This window comes from Schistocerca gregaria, chromosome 1 (genome assembly GCF_023897955.1).
Source record: "Schistocerca gregaria isolate iqSchGreg1 chromosome 1, iqSchGreg1.2, whole genome shotgun sequence".
NCBI lineage: Eukaryota > Metazoa > Arthropoda > Insecta > Orthoptera > Acrididae > Schistocerca > Schistocerca gregaria.
The window spans coordinates 150,939,831-150,958,865 of NC_064920.1; the positions used below are offsets into that span (position 1 = coordinate 150,939,831).

Consider the following 19,035-nt stretch of genomic DNA (forward strand, 5'->3'; position numbering starts at 1 on the left):
GGATGATCTCTCGATTTTCTTTGTTTAGTGCCATTTGCCACTTTTCGCGCCATACAGAAATTCTCTCTAGATCATTTTGTAATTGGAATTGATCGTCTGATGATTTTGCTAGACGGTAAATTACAGCGTCATCTGCAAACAATCTAAGGAGGCTGCTCAGATTATCACCTAGCTTAGAAGATTCCCTTGAAAACAGAATAGGTCCTACATTTATTCTTTCCAAGACGACTGGAAGCTGTTTTGTATGCCAACGGTTTTCCTACACCGTATTAGCGATGATGCTGTATTGTGATTGTAGTGTTCCTTATTTATTTCCAAACTCTGCAGACTCTCCTCACACAGAGAGACTAGTTTCATTCAGTAAGAAGACGAAAGAATTAGCTTCTTCGATATGTTTGATACATATGCATCAATTCCCTCCTCCCCTCCTTATAAAAACAATTGCAGTTATCTATTAAACATTTGCACTTATCTATTAGTATTAAAACTTATAAATAATGAGGCAGCCTTCAAAAATTACAAAAGGATTAAAGAAGAGGTGCTGCTTGTCTCCTACGTTGTTTAATATATACGTGCAGAAAGCCTTACACTTGTGGAGTGCTGTTGTCATGGACTGTGCGGCTGGTCCCGGCGGAGGTTCGAGTCCTCCCTCGCGCATGGGTGCTTGTGTGTTTGTCCTTAAGATAATTTAGGTTAAGTAGTGTGTAAGCTTAGGGTCTGATGACCTTAGCAGTTAAGTCCTGAACTTGTGGAGTAGGAAATGTGCAAGAATGCGCGTTCGGACAGCAAAGGAGTCATGCTTGTACACATTGTACTTTGGAGATCACCAGCTAATCGTGGCTATGGAAGAGGGTGATATCTGTTTTATGCAAAGGGAATTATTAGAACAATATTATAAGAGAGGATTAAAAGTAAATTTTCAAAAGACTGAATACCTGCGCAGTGGATAAAGTGCAGGAAATATAATATTAGATGGCCAGCACATAAAATCACAAAGGCAAGAAAAAATGTAAATATTTGGGTAGCATCCTATCGGAAGATGGAATAAGTAATTGGGGAATGCAGCAACGAGAAGCCCTTGAGAAGACAGTAATCCAGAAGCGAAATCCTATGTCACGGCCTTCCAAGATAAGTTGGAAAGTAGAGAAGATTAACTATAGAAGTACTGTAGCAACTATAACAACTTATAGACAGGGGTGCTGGGAGCTTACTGGAAAAAAGTAAAACAGAGTGAGAGTTGTAGAAATTGACTATCTCAGGAGACCGTGTAGGATATCTACCCTAGACCATGTAAGAAATGAAACTACGGACATGAGACAATCTTGAGAAAGCATCACAGGTATGGTAGAACAACGGCAGCTCGCCTGGAATTTCCATACTATGCAAATGACAGAAGGAAGATAATGTTTATGTACTGCCCTCAAGGAAGAAGAGGAAGAGCTAATGTTTACTGGTTACTCTGGTAAAGAAAGCCACGAGAAAAACAGAAACAGAAGGCAAAGCATCCAAAGATAGAAATCGATGGCGACAGATATGTGAGTTGCGGCAACAGGTAAGGAACCCCACAGAAAACAAAACAAAAAAAAAAAAAAATAGCCAACTAGCCCTCAAGTAGAACAATGTAATCAATCCGCTAAGGGCGTCAGAACGATGTTTTTAAACCTTCTCACAGCTCTGCGACATTTACCTACAAATAGAAGTGTTAGGGATCATTTTGCACCCGTGGGTTACCTAGTAAAGTGGCCATTTTAGTTTGGCCACCTGCCTCCTCTGAATAAATTTCCTCGTACGAACATGCATATTGCTAAATAGTTAATGCATAAAAAACAAGAACAGTATTGTTCGTTGGGTTGTGTTCATTCAGAAGACAAACCACATCCTTCTTTTCGTACAAATGTTCTCCGTCGCCCATTTGATCACGTCGTAGTATCTTCGATTGTCTCCGACGTGACAAATATTGTTCATACTTTTAAGGTTCACTGGTTTCCATTAAATTGCTGAACATTCTCACGAAGTTAAATGCTGTTTAGTATTTCGCTGTTCGAAGAGTGGTATGGCACAGTATTAGCGAAAATTTGTCGGAAGTTCCAGTGGGGGACTTAAATGTCCGTATTAGTGCGTCAGAGCCTCACCGTTGGTTTCGGCATTCCCTACTCCGGTACGTGGGCCGCTCTTTACTGATGACGCAAGAACTGGGAACATGCGATAAACGGGACCACCTTTCCTTAACGCGAACGCAGCCATACGATTCTTGGAACGATGCTATAGAGCTAGATTATACTTAACTACCTTGTCCGATGCTGCTGTTTCCGTGAACTCATCTCCAAGTCTGATATGCTTCCTTGTAGACTTCCCTCTTCGTTCCTTGTGTTGAGGTATTCACGAAGGCACCTGGGCTGGCGTGACACGATTACGAGCTAAGCAATATTGAAAAGTCGGCTTGTACTATGATTTGGTGCATCTGTGGTGGCTGCAGATAAACACGACGATTTGGGTAAACACAAGCGACTAGGCCACCAAAAAATTAATTTAAAACGAATTTCACAAACCTTTTTTTCACTTATTAATTTAGGAAAGTTGACAAGTAAATTCAAAGATCGTTAAACATTAATCATTTACACCAGTTGAACCAACTTGGCCGAGCTGTATTGAAAACTTGAAATTAGTAATCGTAACATCAAAGACTTCGATATGAAATCTAGCATAATATTGAATTTAGCAATTATAAAAGACTATCATCATAGCACTTCGAAAGACAGTTCCTTCTTCACCTATTCTCATGGACGCAACTGCTCAAATGGTTGGATACAGTGCTATAATACAACTAAAACAGAGAAAAAATAAGTGCACAGTAAAATACTCAGAAGGTACAGTTTTTAATGCAAGCAAACATTAAGCAAAACAATCCTGATGCTATATCTCTAAAGCCAGAGTAAAACAGAGTAATTACCCAACCAGAAAGGTTATTCCATGTTAATGTCTCTCTTCAAATTAACAATGAACTGAAGCTTTAAACCAATAGCTTAAAACATTAATGTATCAAAACCATTCTAGTTCTGTAGCAGAAATGACAAGAGCACTTATAACAAAACTAGCAAAACTAACTGATAGCTCAGGCTATGAAACAGTTATATAAACTTTTTTTTATTAGCACAACAGGTAGCGTAACAACCAGTGACCGTGCTATACACTGTATATTAAATGGTAATGCCTTATAACCCCTAGCAAGAAAAATCGTGATGAATTTAAAAAATAAACATTTTTTTAAAAACCTGAAACAATTTTATCTAGTAGAATCTGGATCGCCTAAGGCATTAACCTTTAGTTATACTCCGAGGGTCATTCAATAATTAGAGAGACAAACTGGTCTGGAGAAAAAAGCAGTTATTTTCACAAAACAATACTTTTTCTACTTTTCAACATAATCCCCTTGAGAATTTATGTTTTTTTTTCCAACGGGCTACAAACTGCTGCAAAGAACTCTTTTATCTTGATGTTTGAACCAGTTTCCCACAAATTTTTTCACGTCCTCGTCGTCCTGGAACCTCTTCCCACGTAATGCTAAATCATGATTGTAAGGGGGATGAGGCAGTACTTTCCAGCCCATTTTGTCGATGGTTTCACGGGTTAGTTGAGCAATATGACGACGAGCGTTGTCTTGCTGGAGAATCACACCTCTCCTCTGAGATCCACGACGTCTCTCTCTCATGGCTGGCCTCACCTTGTTTAAAGGCAAATCCTAGTAGTATTGGCTGTTCATTGTACGCTGCTCTTAGAGATAATCTCAAAAAAACTGGACCTTCAGCATCCCAAAACACCGTCAACATGGCTTTTTCCTGCTGATGCTTGGGTTTTGAATTTTTTCTTGACAGGTGAGTTGCTGTGCTTCCACGCCATGCTTTGTCTTTTTGATTCTGGCTCATAATAGTGTACCCAAGTTTCATCACGAGTTAAAATTTTGTTGAGGAAGTGCTCACCTTCTCTTTCATAACGTTCCTTCACTCTCCACCTTGTTTCCTTCTGTAGCCGCGTCAACTCCTTTGGGATCCAGCTTGCACATGTTTTGCGGTACTTCAGCCTGTTACAGATAATGTTATGAACTGTACCAGTACTAATTTGAACCTTATCCATTTTCCACAGTCACACGGCGGTCGGCACGAATAACTTCATCAATTCGACTTTCAAGTGAGGGAGTTGAAACTGCAACTGGTCAGTCAGAACTGTGTTCGTCAGTCACTGAGTCGAGACAGTCTTTGAACTGCTCTACACAATTGTAAGAATTTGCACGATTCATACAACCTTCACCATAAACTTTGCATTCTACAGTGTATATTCACTGGTTTCTCGCCTTCAGCAAGTAAAAGACGAATAACAGAATGTTGTTCAACTAATGTGGACGTTTCAAGAGGACTCGCCATCTTGAAATGTATTTTTGAGATTATAAACAAAACAATGTTTATACATCAGCTGATCGGGGCTCATCCCAGTGATGCCAACTGAAAGCCATAAAAGTGCCAAACTTGCCCTACTAACAGTTTTTTCCCCAGACCAATTTGTCTCTTCAATTATTGAATGACCCTCGTATTAACATGCATATGCATCGAACACGTAAGATGCTCAGCTTTTTGTGCAGTTCAGTGACTTCTCCCAAAACCTGTACCAATCAACTGTCAAAATGCTGTGATGACTGTAAAAGGCATCAAATCACTGCACACGTAGTCGGGTACATCCTGCGCGACCAGAACTTATTTTGTTCCATTAGATATCAGTCGTATCACACAAATCATCAAATGATGCCAGGTACACGGATACTGTAGTTAACAACAGATATAGCCTCTGAAGGTGAGAGTCTGCAGAACATAACTACCACAGTCCACACCTGACAGTCTTGTGGCGATAACAATCATAATGATGACTACGCATCTTTCAGACGTGCGATCTCACTGTGGCACCGTTAAACACACGCTGACACTCAGAATAGCCGTCTTAAGTCACTAGGGCTGAGGCATCTGGCTGCCGGTCGAGACTGCAAGAGAGCATCGCCGCCGGTGACATAGAATCATCATCATCATCTTCGAATGACAGCGACACGTCACCTAGGCGGTCTCCGCAACGCAAGTGGGCTGTTGATAATGTGCGGAGATGATCGCAATCGATCCACTGCACTGGAGACAGTACTAACACAGTCTAACAACGGTAGTGACAGTCTGTTTTTGTTACCCACAGCGACAGCAGCGCCCCAAGCGGCTAGCAAGCGGCACTTCTGAATAAGATATCGGATGAGTGCGAATACCAACGTTTATTTCGATTTGTAACATAGTCTTTTACAATATGGATTGTAGATAGTGCCATAAAAATCGGCAATATCCAAGCAAAGGCACCACATTTGTCATTCTTAAAGTCTCCCTAGGACCCTGGGAGGTACGAAATTGTACATTACAGGACAGTTTATTTACTATTCTGTGCTAATGTACAGATATTTACTGAATAATGTCGTTTTCCTTTAAAAACAAAAAAAATCTAGTAAACACCTGACCCTTTGCAGGAAGACGTTATATATCTAATCAACAAAGCAGTGTTTTGTTCGCTACTCTTTCCGTCAAATAAGTAAATGTGGAATGTAGGAAACCTATATGGAATGAAATAGCTGCATTACTTGACGCAGCAAATAAGTCATAACGCTCGTAGCACAGGGGAAAACGACACAGACATGATAATAAATCGTCAAAAGCAATAAAACTGTTTCCCATTAGAGAAGAAACAATTCCCACGATATTTTTGCTAAATTTGAGCCAAGTGCGGCAAGAATCTCATGCATTCACTTTTGAAGCAAAATTAATTACATTTGCAAACATATTCGTCTCATACAATGTCAAGTGAAGAGTAAGAACGGTCGAATCATTTTACTCCATATTTATTTTATTTTTACTGTTAAAGACAGTGCCTATGACAATAACAGCAGAAATGTGTGCTTCTCATGCATGAGTCATGTGTTTACATTCTCTTGCTTTCCGCGGTGTAAGCAGCAAATATACACATATTCGAAAGTATTTCTTCTCGAAAATGTTGTAGCTTACGTCACTGAGTCAGAGAGATCGAGCTGCTCCTACACACATTTTACGAGAATTCGTGTCTCGTGGTACTTTACTACTGAATGTAATATACAACTGTTTTGTTAATTAAGCAGAAAATAATGTAAACCGAACATTATTCGTATGACGCATGGCAGGATGTGCTTTCTTGCCGCTTGGAAGGCTAGTGTCACTGCAGTTATCACACAGTAACAACTCTTGCACCAAAGAATGTCTTGACTGTACGTACCAGACTCTGGTGCCAAACTGGCCCACTTACCATGGTTGCTGAATCAGAACCAAGAAAGAACTTCGTCTTTGTGATTTTGTTACCAGAACCGGCACTTTATTTTCCATATTCTTTTCATAAGCGTCATCAAGTAACTAAATAAGAGGGTCACTCCAAAAGAAATGCTCACTATTTTTTAAAATCCATCTTTTATTCTACATGTTTGAAAGTTTTACAGTGTGTAGATACATCCTTCAGGAACACTATTTTCATTTCTCCACATAATTTCCATCCCTCTCTACTGCCTTACACCATCTTGGAACCAGCACCTGTATACCCGCACGGTAAAATTCCGGACCAATCTGTTCGACTCACTGTTTGGCAGCGTGCACAAGGGACTCATCATCTTCAAGCCTTGTACCACGAAGAGAGTCTTTCAGTTTCCCAAAGAGATGATAGTCACATCGAGCCAGGTCAGGACTGTAAGGCGGGTGTTTCAGTGTTGTCCATCCGAGTTTTGTGATCGCTTCCATGGTTTTTTGACTGATATGTGAACGTGCATTGTCGTGCAACAGCAAAACATCCTGCTTTTGCCGATGTCATCGAACACTACTCAGTCGAGCTTGAAGTTTCTTCAGTGTCGTCACATATGCGTCTGTCAGCAGTCACCAATTCGTTAACTTTCTGCACATTGTCTGGAGTGTGTGCAGTACGAGGCCTGCCGCTGCGAGGACAATCCACAATATTGTCGTGCCCGCGTTCATCACGTAACCTGCTTGCCCGCCGACTAACTGTACTGCGATCGACAGCAGTATCTCCATACACCTTTTTCAACCTCTTGTGGATGTTTCCCACTGTCTCGTTTTCACAGCACAGGAATTCTATGACAGCACGTTGCTTCTGACGAACGTCAAGTGGAGCAGCCATCTGAAGACATGCTGTGACGGCGCAACTGGCGGGAACAAGTTGAACTAAGTTTGAGAACAAGCAGGAAGGATGTATCTACACAATGTAAAACTTTCACACATGCAGAATTAAACTGTATTTTTACAAAAATAGTGTGCATTTCTTTGTACAGTATCTGGACAAATCACAAACCAGTATAAATACATTTAATCAAGATAATGATGTAACGTTTGTTCTCATCTGGTAATATGGATATTCATGCCCTGTTTCCACTGTTTCAGAGAAATTAGTCCGCAGTAGGCTAGGTGGTAGGTTTTATTTGGAGCTCTTCGTTGGTGACGTCAGTTTGGTAGCTAGGTATACAATTTCTCAAAATATATTGCACACACGTGCATTGCTAATTTGGTTTGATCTTTCAGCTATGATTCCTTTGTGAGTTGAACTTATTATTGTGAGGACGTCATTGTGGACCGAGCGAGCTGGGGCAGTGGCTAACACACTGGACTCGCATTCGGTAGGACGACGGATCACTCCCGCGTCCGGCCATCCTGATTTAGGTTTTCCATGATTTCCCTGAATCACTCCAGGCAAATGCTGGGATGGTTCCTTTGAAAGGGCACAGCCAGCTTCCTTCCCCGTCCTTTCCTAATCCAATCAGACCGATGACCTCGCTGTCTGGTCTCCTCCCCCAAACAACCCCAACCGTCATTGTGGAAGAATACCTCGAGTGTTGCAAAGAAGCAAATGATTGGTGCAACTGGCTTTAGAACAAAAAGACGAGAGCGATGATGTCTATCATTTAGACGATTTTTTAAGCCCCGGAAGAAGATCACATATCAGATTACGACACTATGTATCCGAAATAGATTCGAATGATCTTGTCTTCTTTGGGAATGAAAGAGGTGGTGATGACTGTGCTTCAGAATAGGGGATGTGAGGAGAACTTTCACTTAGTGTTAGTGTCCAATTGTACTACTAAAAAGGCTACACAAAAGTATAATAAATAATAGGTTCTTTGTGGTTAGGCCCTGCCAGTCGGTTAGGTAATGATCCAGACCCAGAAGAAAAATGATTATTTTTTCAGCTCTAAGATTTTGGATGACTCTATATACATACAAACCCACAACTGCAACTCGTAAAGAATAAACTGCAGAATCCCTCCTCCTCCAACTACAAAGTTACGGACAAAGCTGAAGTTCAGGCATTGACAGGTTTGATTTTCCTGTGTTCCACTTTAAAGCCTGAACGTGAAAACTAGGCATCACTCTTTGAGCTGAATGTACTTGACGTCCAATTTTCCATACAACCGTGACCCAAAAATGACAAGTTTAACTCGTGAGTCTCAGATTGGACAATGCATCTGCTTGCAAACAAAGGAACAAAGATTATCTTGAAACAACGGTGCCCCACATTGTCAACATCTTTTTGTGTCAGAAGGTATGTTCCATGGGGATCATGCAGAATTTGAATTTCATCTCATTTAGGCCATATCCCAAGTTAAAATGTTTATACCCAAGAAACCTGCAAAATACGGCATACTTCATGTGCCTCACAAATGCACATACCTCATTTATATAATGCTTATATCTGAGGGGAAAGACAGTGATGGAAGAACACTGAGGACCAGAAAAGATCCAAAAGCCAACACAACCTGTGATTCGCCTTTCCAATTGTTGGGCATATATGTGGAACAAACAATAATATCAAAGCAAATATTTGTACTTTCAATGTTGCAGCACAGACAGCAATCGTGATAATCTAATACATAAGAAATTATCAGCGTCGATTGCGGTAATGAAAAAAAAAAAAAAAACAAGATAGTTTAAAAGATTCACATGCGTTGCCTGACAAGTGGTAGACCACCCTCACCTCAAGTGCTATAATCGAGTGCATAATGCCTGCTCCATGAACCATGGATCTTGTCGTTGGTGGGGAGGCTTGTCTGCCTCGGCGATACCAAAAAAATGGTTCAAATGGCTCCGAGCACTATGGGACTTAATATCTGAGGTCATCAGTCCGCTAGAACTTAGAACTACTTAAACCTAATTAACCTAAGGACATTACACATATCCATGCCCGAGGCAGGATTCGAACCTGCGACCGAAGCGGCAGCGCGGTTCCAGACTGAGGTGCCTAGAACCGCTCGGCCACACCGGCCGGCTCAGCGATACCAGTGTTAGGCAAATTATAGATTCAGGTATATCTTCTGAAGAAGGCTCAATTATTTGGGCTGAAACGTAGGTAAAGGTTTGTTTCATTACCGTAATCGAGGCTGATAGTTTCTTATATACCAAAGCAAATAATTGGTGAGACCTTAACTTTTCCCGGCGAATTGAATGTTCAAATAACTTACGGGTTTGCTGCCAGGTGATGTCGTCGAACACCGCTGTTATTTCGACAGGAGCACATCCTGCCATTCTCAAGGCACAATGGCAGGGTGTGCTCCTGTCGAAATATCTGCGGTGTTCGACGACGTCACCTGGCAGCAAACCCGTAAGTTATTTGAACAAATAATTGGTCTTCCTCCACTGAATTGCTAAGCAACTGCTGAAAAACATGTTGATATCGTTGGAACTCTAAAATGGAACAGAATGACAGCATACAAGTGCGTGATATGTGACGAAGCAACTGCTTAGTGCTCCATGAAAATTTATGTAAAAAGTTTGTAATTTTTTCCTTTTTATTCTCATGACACCTGAGAAAAACCAGTAAACTTCAGATACTACTTCATATGAAAAACAAGGTGACAAAAGAAAGAAGCAGGCTCCAGTATTTATGGGTTTAGTAAGGAACTTACATAATTACCTATTGTTCCAAAAAATCTAAGTCAGTTATAGTGCTTTGTTCACTGCACCACCTTGCGTATACTGATGAAGAAAGCAACAGACCAGAAATTGCCAGTTTGCATAATGGCATAAAATGTGGCGTAGACGCTCTAGACATGAAGTGCAGCAAGTATTCAGGTAACCGGTCACTGGCAGTATTTTACCTTCCAATATTAATGAGCTGCGCAAATGTCTGTGTTATGTGCAGAGTATTGACAAAAATACGGAAATACCAAAACCGCGACATATTTCTATGCCTAATCCAGTGTAAGAAAGCCGTTGGCATTCAAAGCGGCTTCCCGTTGTCTCGGAATAGATAAATGTCCTGTTTTGCCTTCAAGGGAATATTATACCACCCTTCCTGCAGCAAAGTGGCAACGTCAGGTAACGGTGATGGAGGTGGAAAGCGATGACGCATACATCTCACCACAGTAGATCACAAAGGCTCAATAATATGATCTGCTGGCCAGGTGAGATGCGACAGTACATCCTCGTGGTCACAAAACCAGTTGTGAACCGTGTAAGCTGAGTGAACAGGGGCACTCGACAAGAAGATGGAAACAGTGTGAAACAACTCATCTGACCAGATGACTTTCTTTCGTTACTCCACAGTCCAGTTTTTATGGCTTAGGCACCATTTTTTCCTGTTATGCGCATCTGCAGTACTGGTGAGTGGTTTTGTAATTCCAAATCGCCTACAATTTCCTGCTTATGGAGCTCCCTCCATGATGTTTTGGTAGTGTTAGGATTCAAAAATTCGACATTCGTTCTGAGTGGCTTTTGCAGCTGTCGTCCTTTTATTTTTTGTCATAGTCCTCTCCAGTGACAGTCCTACACGATCACTCAATCAGTACACACTTTCTTCCACATAGTGGTTTTGCTTGTAAGCGGTGCCTCTTGGAGCACAAAATACTTTGGTTACATAGGTTAGGCAAGCACCCACTAGACAGGAACTGGTAATTTCCAAGAATGATTGCCTATCGAAGTAGCGGGGTCCAAACGATACATATCGAACTCACGATCCTAAATCGATCACGAGACTCTGGTGGCGTGCGTTATGATCAATTATTTGTGATCGTCATTTTTATCTGTTTTCTGTCGTTCCTCTAATTGCTGTAAATTACATACCTCCCAAACTTAATGGCAAAAGGCAATTGTTCCTGTAGCGTACACATCACATGGACTTTTGAAGACGACACCAACGCCGAGTAAGGTAAGTTATCTCCTTTGTAATTACAAGTATTTTTGTAAGTCTCCTTTCCTCATTGCTGCAGTGACCACCGTAAATATACTCATAACGTCCGCCAGAGTCGCGTGATAGATTTAAGATCGCACGATCGATATGTATCGTTTGGACCGCGCAACTTCGATAGGCAACCATTCTTGGTAATTATCCAAGAACCAATAATTTGCCCTCGTTTGACTTCACTTAGTTTACGTGATGCGCTCAAAACTGCTCACAAAACTGTTCTGACCACAACTGACACTTGGCAACGTACTGAGGTCACTGCTCAGGTGCGGTTCGTGATCAAATACAACAGCGCAACGTGCAGGCCAAATATGAGCATTTCTCGCAGGGGTTTCCGTAATTTTGTTCAACTCCTGTATGTACATAGAAGTACGACATCAAGATATGAGATCATGAAGAGTGTAGGAATGAGCTTAGAGGAACATATGAAGAGAAGGTTCCAGATTCCAAACTTGCCGGAAGAACTCAGAAAATCTTTCAAATATTTTGGGTGAAGAGCAAAGAGATGGTGATCCAGCAAAAAGAGAAAAAAGCGACAAGCAAGAATAGAGAAAAAGCTGTCTTTATCGAAGAGGCAGGCTATACACAGAGGATGCGGCACGTTTAATTAGCACTTGCTGTGGTGCCACGTTGCGCTATTAGCCGCCATATTTTCGAAAGTCAATCTCTGGTTATTCTGAAGGCGAGATGGTACGTGTGCGAGCTTGTAAGTTACGTAATTGCCGAATTTCTTTTCGAAATCATGCCTAAACTAATTGCACGCACAGAAGCAATTACAAATAATTAGTATTTCAAGTGAGCGCTGTTTTACTGATGGACTGGTGTTAAGTATTTATACGGCTACTGACACTGTCGAGAGGCGATTATATAAAGTAATAGTGCTCTATACTCAGGGGTGATATTGTGTCTGTTTATAATTTCGTGATTTTCACACGTACTATGATGTAAAACGCCCTTTTGTTGACTTCCCAAAATATGGCAGTGAGTTGTTAAATTTGCTTCTCTGGTCAGTGTTGCCTCTTTCTGGTATTCTCTCTCTTTCTTCGTTAGGCCTTTTGTCCCTACAAATCGAACAGAGTGACAGCATACATGTGCCTGAAATGTATTAAAATCAACTGCTTAGAGTGTTCTATGAAAATATATGTGGATTTTTTCTTTTTTATTCTTAAAACACCAGAGAAAACATGAGTAAACCTTAGGTACTATTTCGTGTGAAAAACTAATAATTAATTTTGTAATTCTTACATATTGTGCCTGTTGCAAAATATGATTTCAACACAATAAATGTATTACCATTGGTATGAATATGCCATAGGTATTCTAAGGAACCGATGGAGTTCTCGGAATGTTCACAGGTGTTGAATTTCCCAAATAGCCAGAATTTTCTCACGGAGGGGAGTGATGCTTTCTGCATAAATCTGGTGGCCCATTAATGTTATCTGGGAGACATAATCAAAGATGCATTTGGAGGGATTAATGACAAACCCAAAATCACCAAGCCATTGAAGCACTGCTGCCGGACAGTCACGGTGTTGCTGTGGTGGAGAAGAAACTGTGAATACACTTAGGTGACATGTCATGAGATACCTCCTAATATTGTGTTGGACCTCCTTTTGCATGACATGGCACAGCAACTTGACATGTCATGTACTCAACAAGTCATTGGAAATTCCGTGCAGAAATAATGAGCCAAGCTGTCAATATAGCCATCCATACTTTTGAAAACAGTGCTGGTGGTGAATTTTGTACACAAACTGACATCCCTATTATATTCCATAAATGTTTGATGGGTTTCATGTTGAGTGATCCGGGTGACCAAACTGTTCGCTCAAATTGTCCAAAACGTTTTTCAAACCAATCACAAACAACTTTGCCTGGTGAAATGGTACACTGACATCAATAAAAGTTCCATCATTGTTCAGTAACACGGAGTTCATGACTGGTAGCAAATAGCCTCAAAATAGTTGAACATAACAGGAACATAACAGGACCCAGCCCATTCCAGCTTTCACAGTACCTTGTTGACAACCTGTGTCTATGGCTTCATGAGGTATATGCCGCATTCAGATCCTACCATCGGCTCTTAACAATGAAATCAGAAACGATCTGACTAGGCCTCAGTTTTCCAGTCCACCTGATATGGTCACAAGCTCAGGAGAGGTGCTCCAGGTGTTGCCATGCTGTTAGCAAAGACAAGCATTTTGCTGTCATAGCTGTTATAGCCTATTAACCCCAAATTTTGGTGCACTGTCCTGATGGATATGTTCATCATATGTCCCACACAGATTTCTCAGTTATTTCATGAGGTATTGCTTGCTGTTAGCACTGACAATGCTATGCAAACACCACTGCTTTAGGTCGTTAAGTGAACGATGTCAGCTACTGCATTGTCTGTGGTGAGAGATAATGCTTGAAATTTAGTGTTCTCAGTGCAAGTGCACTCTTGACACTTTGGATCTCAGAATACTGAATTCCCTAACGATTTCCAAAATGGAAGATACCATTTGCCTAGTTCAGACTAACATTCCACGTTCAAAGTCTGTTAATACCCACTGTGTGGACATAAATGTGCCTGAAACCTTTTCTCACGAATCACCTGAGGACAAATGACAGGTTCGGGAGGACGACGGTTCAATCCTGCATCCAGCCATCCTGATTTAGATATGTGATTTCCCTAAATCACTCCACACAAATGCCGGGATGGTTTCTTTGAAAGGGCACGACCGACTTCCTTCCCCGTCCTTTCCTAGTTCCATGAGACCTTTTATGTTAGCAGAAGAGCCAACACCGTGTTACGAGTGGAGGCTGAACTGCACACGTTTTAGCTAAAGCAGGCTAGTGTGAGGAGGGAAGAACTATACTGACGTGAGGTCTGGAACATGACAAGGAATGAGAATTCAGAAAGTGGACATAATTAGTTTGATACTTAACTTTAATCCATTAATGATGAATGTCTCTCTTGACAGTACGTGATTCACAATATTATATGTTCAGAATACATTATTGAAGATATGAATTATAGTAACTGAATATGGCGCCTTGCTAGGTCGTAGCAAACGACGTAGCTCAAGGTTATCCTAAACTGTCGTCTCTGCAAATGAGAGTGTATGTAGATAGTGAACCATTGCTAGCAAAGTTGGCTGTACAACTGGGGCGAGTGCTAGGGAGTCTCTCTAGACTAGACCTGCCGTGTGGTGGCGCTCGGTCTGCAATCACTGATAGTGGCGACACTTGGGTCCGACACATACTAACGGACCGCAGTCGATTTAAAGGCTACCACCTAGCAACTGTGGCGTATGGCAGTGACACCACTTGACCAATGACCTCGCTGTATAGTCTCCTCCCCAAACAACTACAAATGACAGCCCCACCAGTGCACAGCCCATTTATACCTTTTGTATGCGATACTACTGCCATCTGTATATGTGCGTACTGCTATCCCATGATTTTTGTCACTTTATTCCATATTACAGAGATAGGTAAAGCAAAACGGTAGGTCACATAGCACACTGTCAATGAATTGCTACTATGTCTATGCAGTATTTCTTAGGCCCACGGCTTGGTTATTAGTATCTGTGTTAATGCTTTCATGCAGTCAAGAATGCTAAACATCAAAGTGCCACTGAAGAAATGGTTAAAATGGTAGAAGTTGGAGACTGGTTATTTAATAGGGGTGGTGAAATCATTGAGGGCACCAAACTGCATCCTCCTCCAGTACTAAGAGGAGAGCACTAAGGGCTGCTCAAATGCCAATGATGCCATCCCAAAGCATAGCCTTGATTTCGGGTTTAGCAGCTGCAAGTCGATCTGGTGTGAGGCACCACGGTCTGCTCAGAACTGGAGGAACAGACATGATGTGAATGTTATGGACTACACTGTGCTGTACCTCTCACAGTGCTCCAAGTGGGCATGCAACGGCTGGGGAATTGACCAAGAAGGCTCCGGTACAGCCCTACATTAGCAACATGGGTGAGCTTCAGAGCAGATGGAAGCTTTTTACTACTTTGCTCAGACAAAATTTAATTTCTTTATTGTTAGGTTATTACACTTTGATGCTTACATTATTCCTGTTCATGTGTTATTAGTTGGCATCTGTTGATTATTTTACTTCATAGATAAAATTCTTTTGTCTCTGTTTGATATCCTGAGAACAAAATGTAATAGCAGTGTACAAGACTAGTATACAAGACCATTAAGATTAACACAATGAATAAACGTTTATGTACTGATTTTAGTATCATTTTTTCACTATGTAGCTTAGACCATGAGCTATAAATATTATGGTTCAACTACTCCAGTTCAGTCTATAAACATAACTGTAACCATAAAAACTACTCAGATCCAGGACTGCGATCAGATAGTATGCTGTTGTCCAGCTGAGCTCATACTTCAGTCTTTGATTTTAATAAATACTTAAAAGATTGTAAAAAAAAAATCCTGTTAAAAATATTCTTGCTGTTAGTGTAACTGATAGCAATAAGCTGATTCTTGAGGTTAATCATCATTCTTTTTTCATGTACATATCCACAGCCATTGTAAATTCCTCCAAGGAAAGAATTTTCCTCTGTAGACTATTATTTTATTTTGAAACAAACACTTTATTTCATTATTGAGCAGTTAGTTAATTTCTCGCCCTTGGGAATTATTAAGCTACATACAGTAAAAATTTTTATGTCCATAACACATTAGTGGAACATATTGTCTATAAATAATAAACAATAATTTTTATACAGGAAGATTACTCCTTAAACTTAATCGTTGTTTTAATGACTTTTGTCAGGAGAGAAGAAATAAACTATCCATGTTTGCCTGCAAACGTTAAAAAACTGATTCACTGTGTTTGATAGCAAGTGTAAATGCTGACAGATTTTTTTAGCTCTTTCTTTAAGGCAGCCAGTGGAATTAGAATTAAGAATTAGGTTGTGAAAATAGTGGGGTGGTATGGAACTTCCTGGCAGATTAAAATCGTGTGCTGGACCAAGACTCAAACTTTGCCTTTTGAGGGCAAGTGCTCTACCAACTGAGCTACCCAAGCACAACTCGCTCCCTATACTCACAGCTTTATTTCTGCCAGTAACTCATCTCCTACCTTCCAAACTTTACAGAAGCTCTCCTGTGAACCTTGCAGAACTAGCACTCCTGGAAGAAAGGATATTGCAGAGACATGGCTTAGCCACAGCCTGGAGGATGTTTCCAGAATGAGATTTTCACAATGCAGCAGAGTGTGTGCTGATATGAAACTTCCTGGCAGATTAAAACTGTTTGCCAGACCGAGACTTGAACTCGGGACCTTTGCCTTTCGCGGGCAAGTGCCCTACTCAAGCACGATTCATGCCCCGTCCTCACAGCTTTACTTCTGCCAGTACCTCGTCTCTTACCTTCCAAACCTCACAGAAGCTCTCCTGCTAACCTTGCAGAACTAGCAGTCCTGGAAGAAGGAAGAAGGTAGAGGACTTGTCCGTGAAAGGTAAAGGTACTGAGTTCGAGTCTCGGTCAGTAAACTGCATTACCTAGGGTAAAGAAACAGTGTTGCTTCATGTTGTACAGTCAATATTAAACTGTAGGTTCTCCACATCTGGCTGGGTATAGAGAGATGCAAGGGCATTATGACCATGCCTAACAAAGCACAGATATTCATTTTCAGATTGGGGCAGCTTTACCTTTGTAGGAACTTACAGTAAATATAAGAAAAAAATATTTTTATTTAAAATGTAATAAAAATTGTTTCATTACATGACACTATTGATAAGTTGGGATATCACACATATTGCCAAGGTTGAGTTAAATTTGTCATAGCAGAATCTCTAATTCCTTTCTCTGGAGAAAAACATGCATTTATGATTGTTACTGATAAAAATTTGTGGTAGTGCCTGTCATCCTTTTATTGGTAGTATTTTGGCATGTGGTTGTGTTGCAGACTTGGTGTGTCAGCTGCCCGATGGCTCTGGTGGTCTGTGTCGTGCTGCCAGTGACTGTCCGTCAGCATTCTCTGCCAAGGCATGTGTTGCCAAAGGCCTTGTCTGCTGCTCCAGCACCACAACATCCTCAGCACCTGCCACTGGTGTTGGCATCAAAAGCAGGCAAGGTATGCGTCTTCACTGTAATATTTCCATTTCTTTTATGCAGTTATTTTGCTTGAAGTACTTAAAAGAGCATATGGCTAATAAGAATAATTTGATCATCTTCTAACATTTATCAATCTGTAAAACTACAGGCAGGAAGATATCAAAGTGAACATGTTCCTAGGAATCACAGTGAAAAAATAAATAACTCCTTCTCATAGAATCACTACACAGACCTCAAGAAATAACTCTGCTAATTATATTTGCATTAAATTGAATGTGAACTTCGTTCTCATCTAACTAAGACTGAGCTTTCCCTATCTCAGTTCTTCAGTTGAAGTGAGTAATTGGAATATGTAATAGATTATCAAAATATCCACGGGTGTACTGCCGGTCTATAGTGTCCAACGGGCACAATATTTCGGCAATCAAACATGTCGCCATCATCAGGTGAACTGACGGACTGAGCTCCTGTGAACGCGCTGGCACGGAGATCTGTATGCTATGGCTGCTCAGGGGGAACTGGGTTCGGTCGCGGCAGCGGCCGATTTAAATACCTTTTCAAATTTCTTCATGCTGCGATACATCTCCTCCCCGTAAAGGTGTATGATGTATTTAAATCGGCCGCCGCCGCGACCAAACCCAGTTCCCCCTGAGCAGCCATAGCGTACGGATCTCCGTGCCGGCGCGTTCACAGGAGCTCAGTCTGTCAGTTCATCTGATGATGGCGACATGTTTGATCGCCGAAATATTGTGCCCGGCAGTACACCCGTGGATATTTTGATTATCAAATACGCCGGGAGAAACTCAAGAATCACATGTAATAGATTGTTTCTTTTCTAATAATTTTTCTATGAAAACGTTGGTAAACATTTCAGAAAATCCTTTTTGAGTGGAGATTTCAACTTTGAAATTAGTTGTGTGTGAGCATAATTAGAGGTTATCAATTTAAATACTCGTTTTGGGTATTAGGGCACATCTCTCTCTCTCTCTCTCTCTCTCTCTCTCTCTCTCTCTCTCTCTCTCTCTCTCTGCCCCAGCTGTTGAAAGAACCCACTTTTTAGCTAATGTAAGGTATGAAAAAATACAAATCAGTCCATGTTAATGGTACAGTTACACTAATGAATTTAATTGCTGTTTTACACCCAATCTAGAATAATTTTCTTCAGATCATTATATTGCATGTTGCTGACTTATATTGCCGCTCATGCATGCATTAATTTAGCAATGGACGAGCAGTGAATATTATTTTCTAATAAAAATGAGATGCCAGGCTGCCCCAACATTCCCATGAACTGATCTTGTTCCTTTGATTTTAAATGACGTGATTGGCTTGATCTGGAGACTTCAGAATTCAGTAAAATTATTTAAATTCTGCTTGAAAGTAGATTTATGTGGAATTTATTCTGAAGTTTTCTTAGTATGTAACTCATTATGTTTAACTATAATTAATTCTGTAAACATAGTTCCAAGCTCAGTGAAAGAGTTGTAAGCATTGTAAAAACATATAAAAAAAAGTACTGAAATCTAAAGAAATTCTAAAAGTTTCTTACTTGTTCATAACAAATGTAACCCAGAAGTTGAAAACAATGGATTATTTGACCCAGTCTGAAGTTAGTAGGACAATACTCTGAAAGAGACTGTTGTCTGTTGTCAGCACCATCTGATGCAGAACATAGTTTTGGGCTGCCAT

The 19,035-nt window shown here is 40.7% G+C and overlaps 1 protein-coding gene across 1 annotated transcript in view; it reads left to right on the top strand.

Moving 5' to 3' along the window:
* LOC126335013 (serine protease snake-like) overlaps nucleotides 1-19,035 on the top strand; it is an 84,425-nt gene that overhangs the window by 39,677 nt on the left and 25,713 nt on the right. Inside the window, exon 2 of the mRNA XM_049997844.1 lies at nucleotides 17,198-17,365. Coding sequence (XP_049853801.1) covers nucleotides 17,198-17,365 — 168 coding nt within the window. The remainder of the gene's footprint in view (nucleotides 1-17,197; nucleotides 17,366-19,035) is intronic.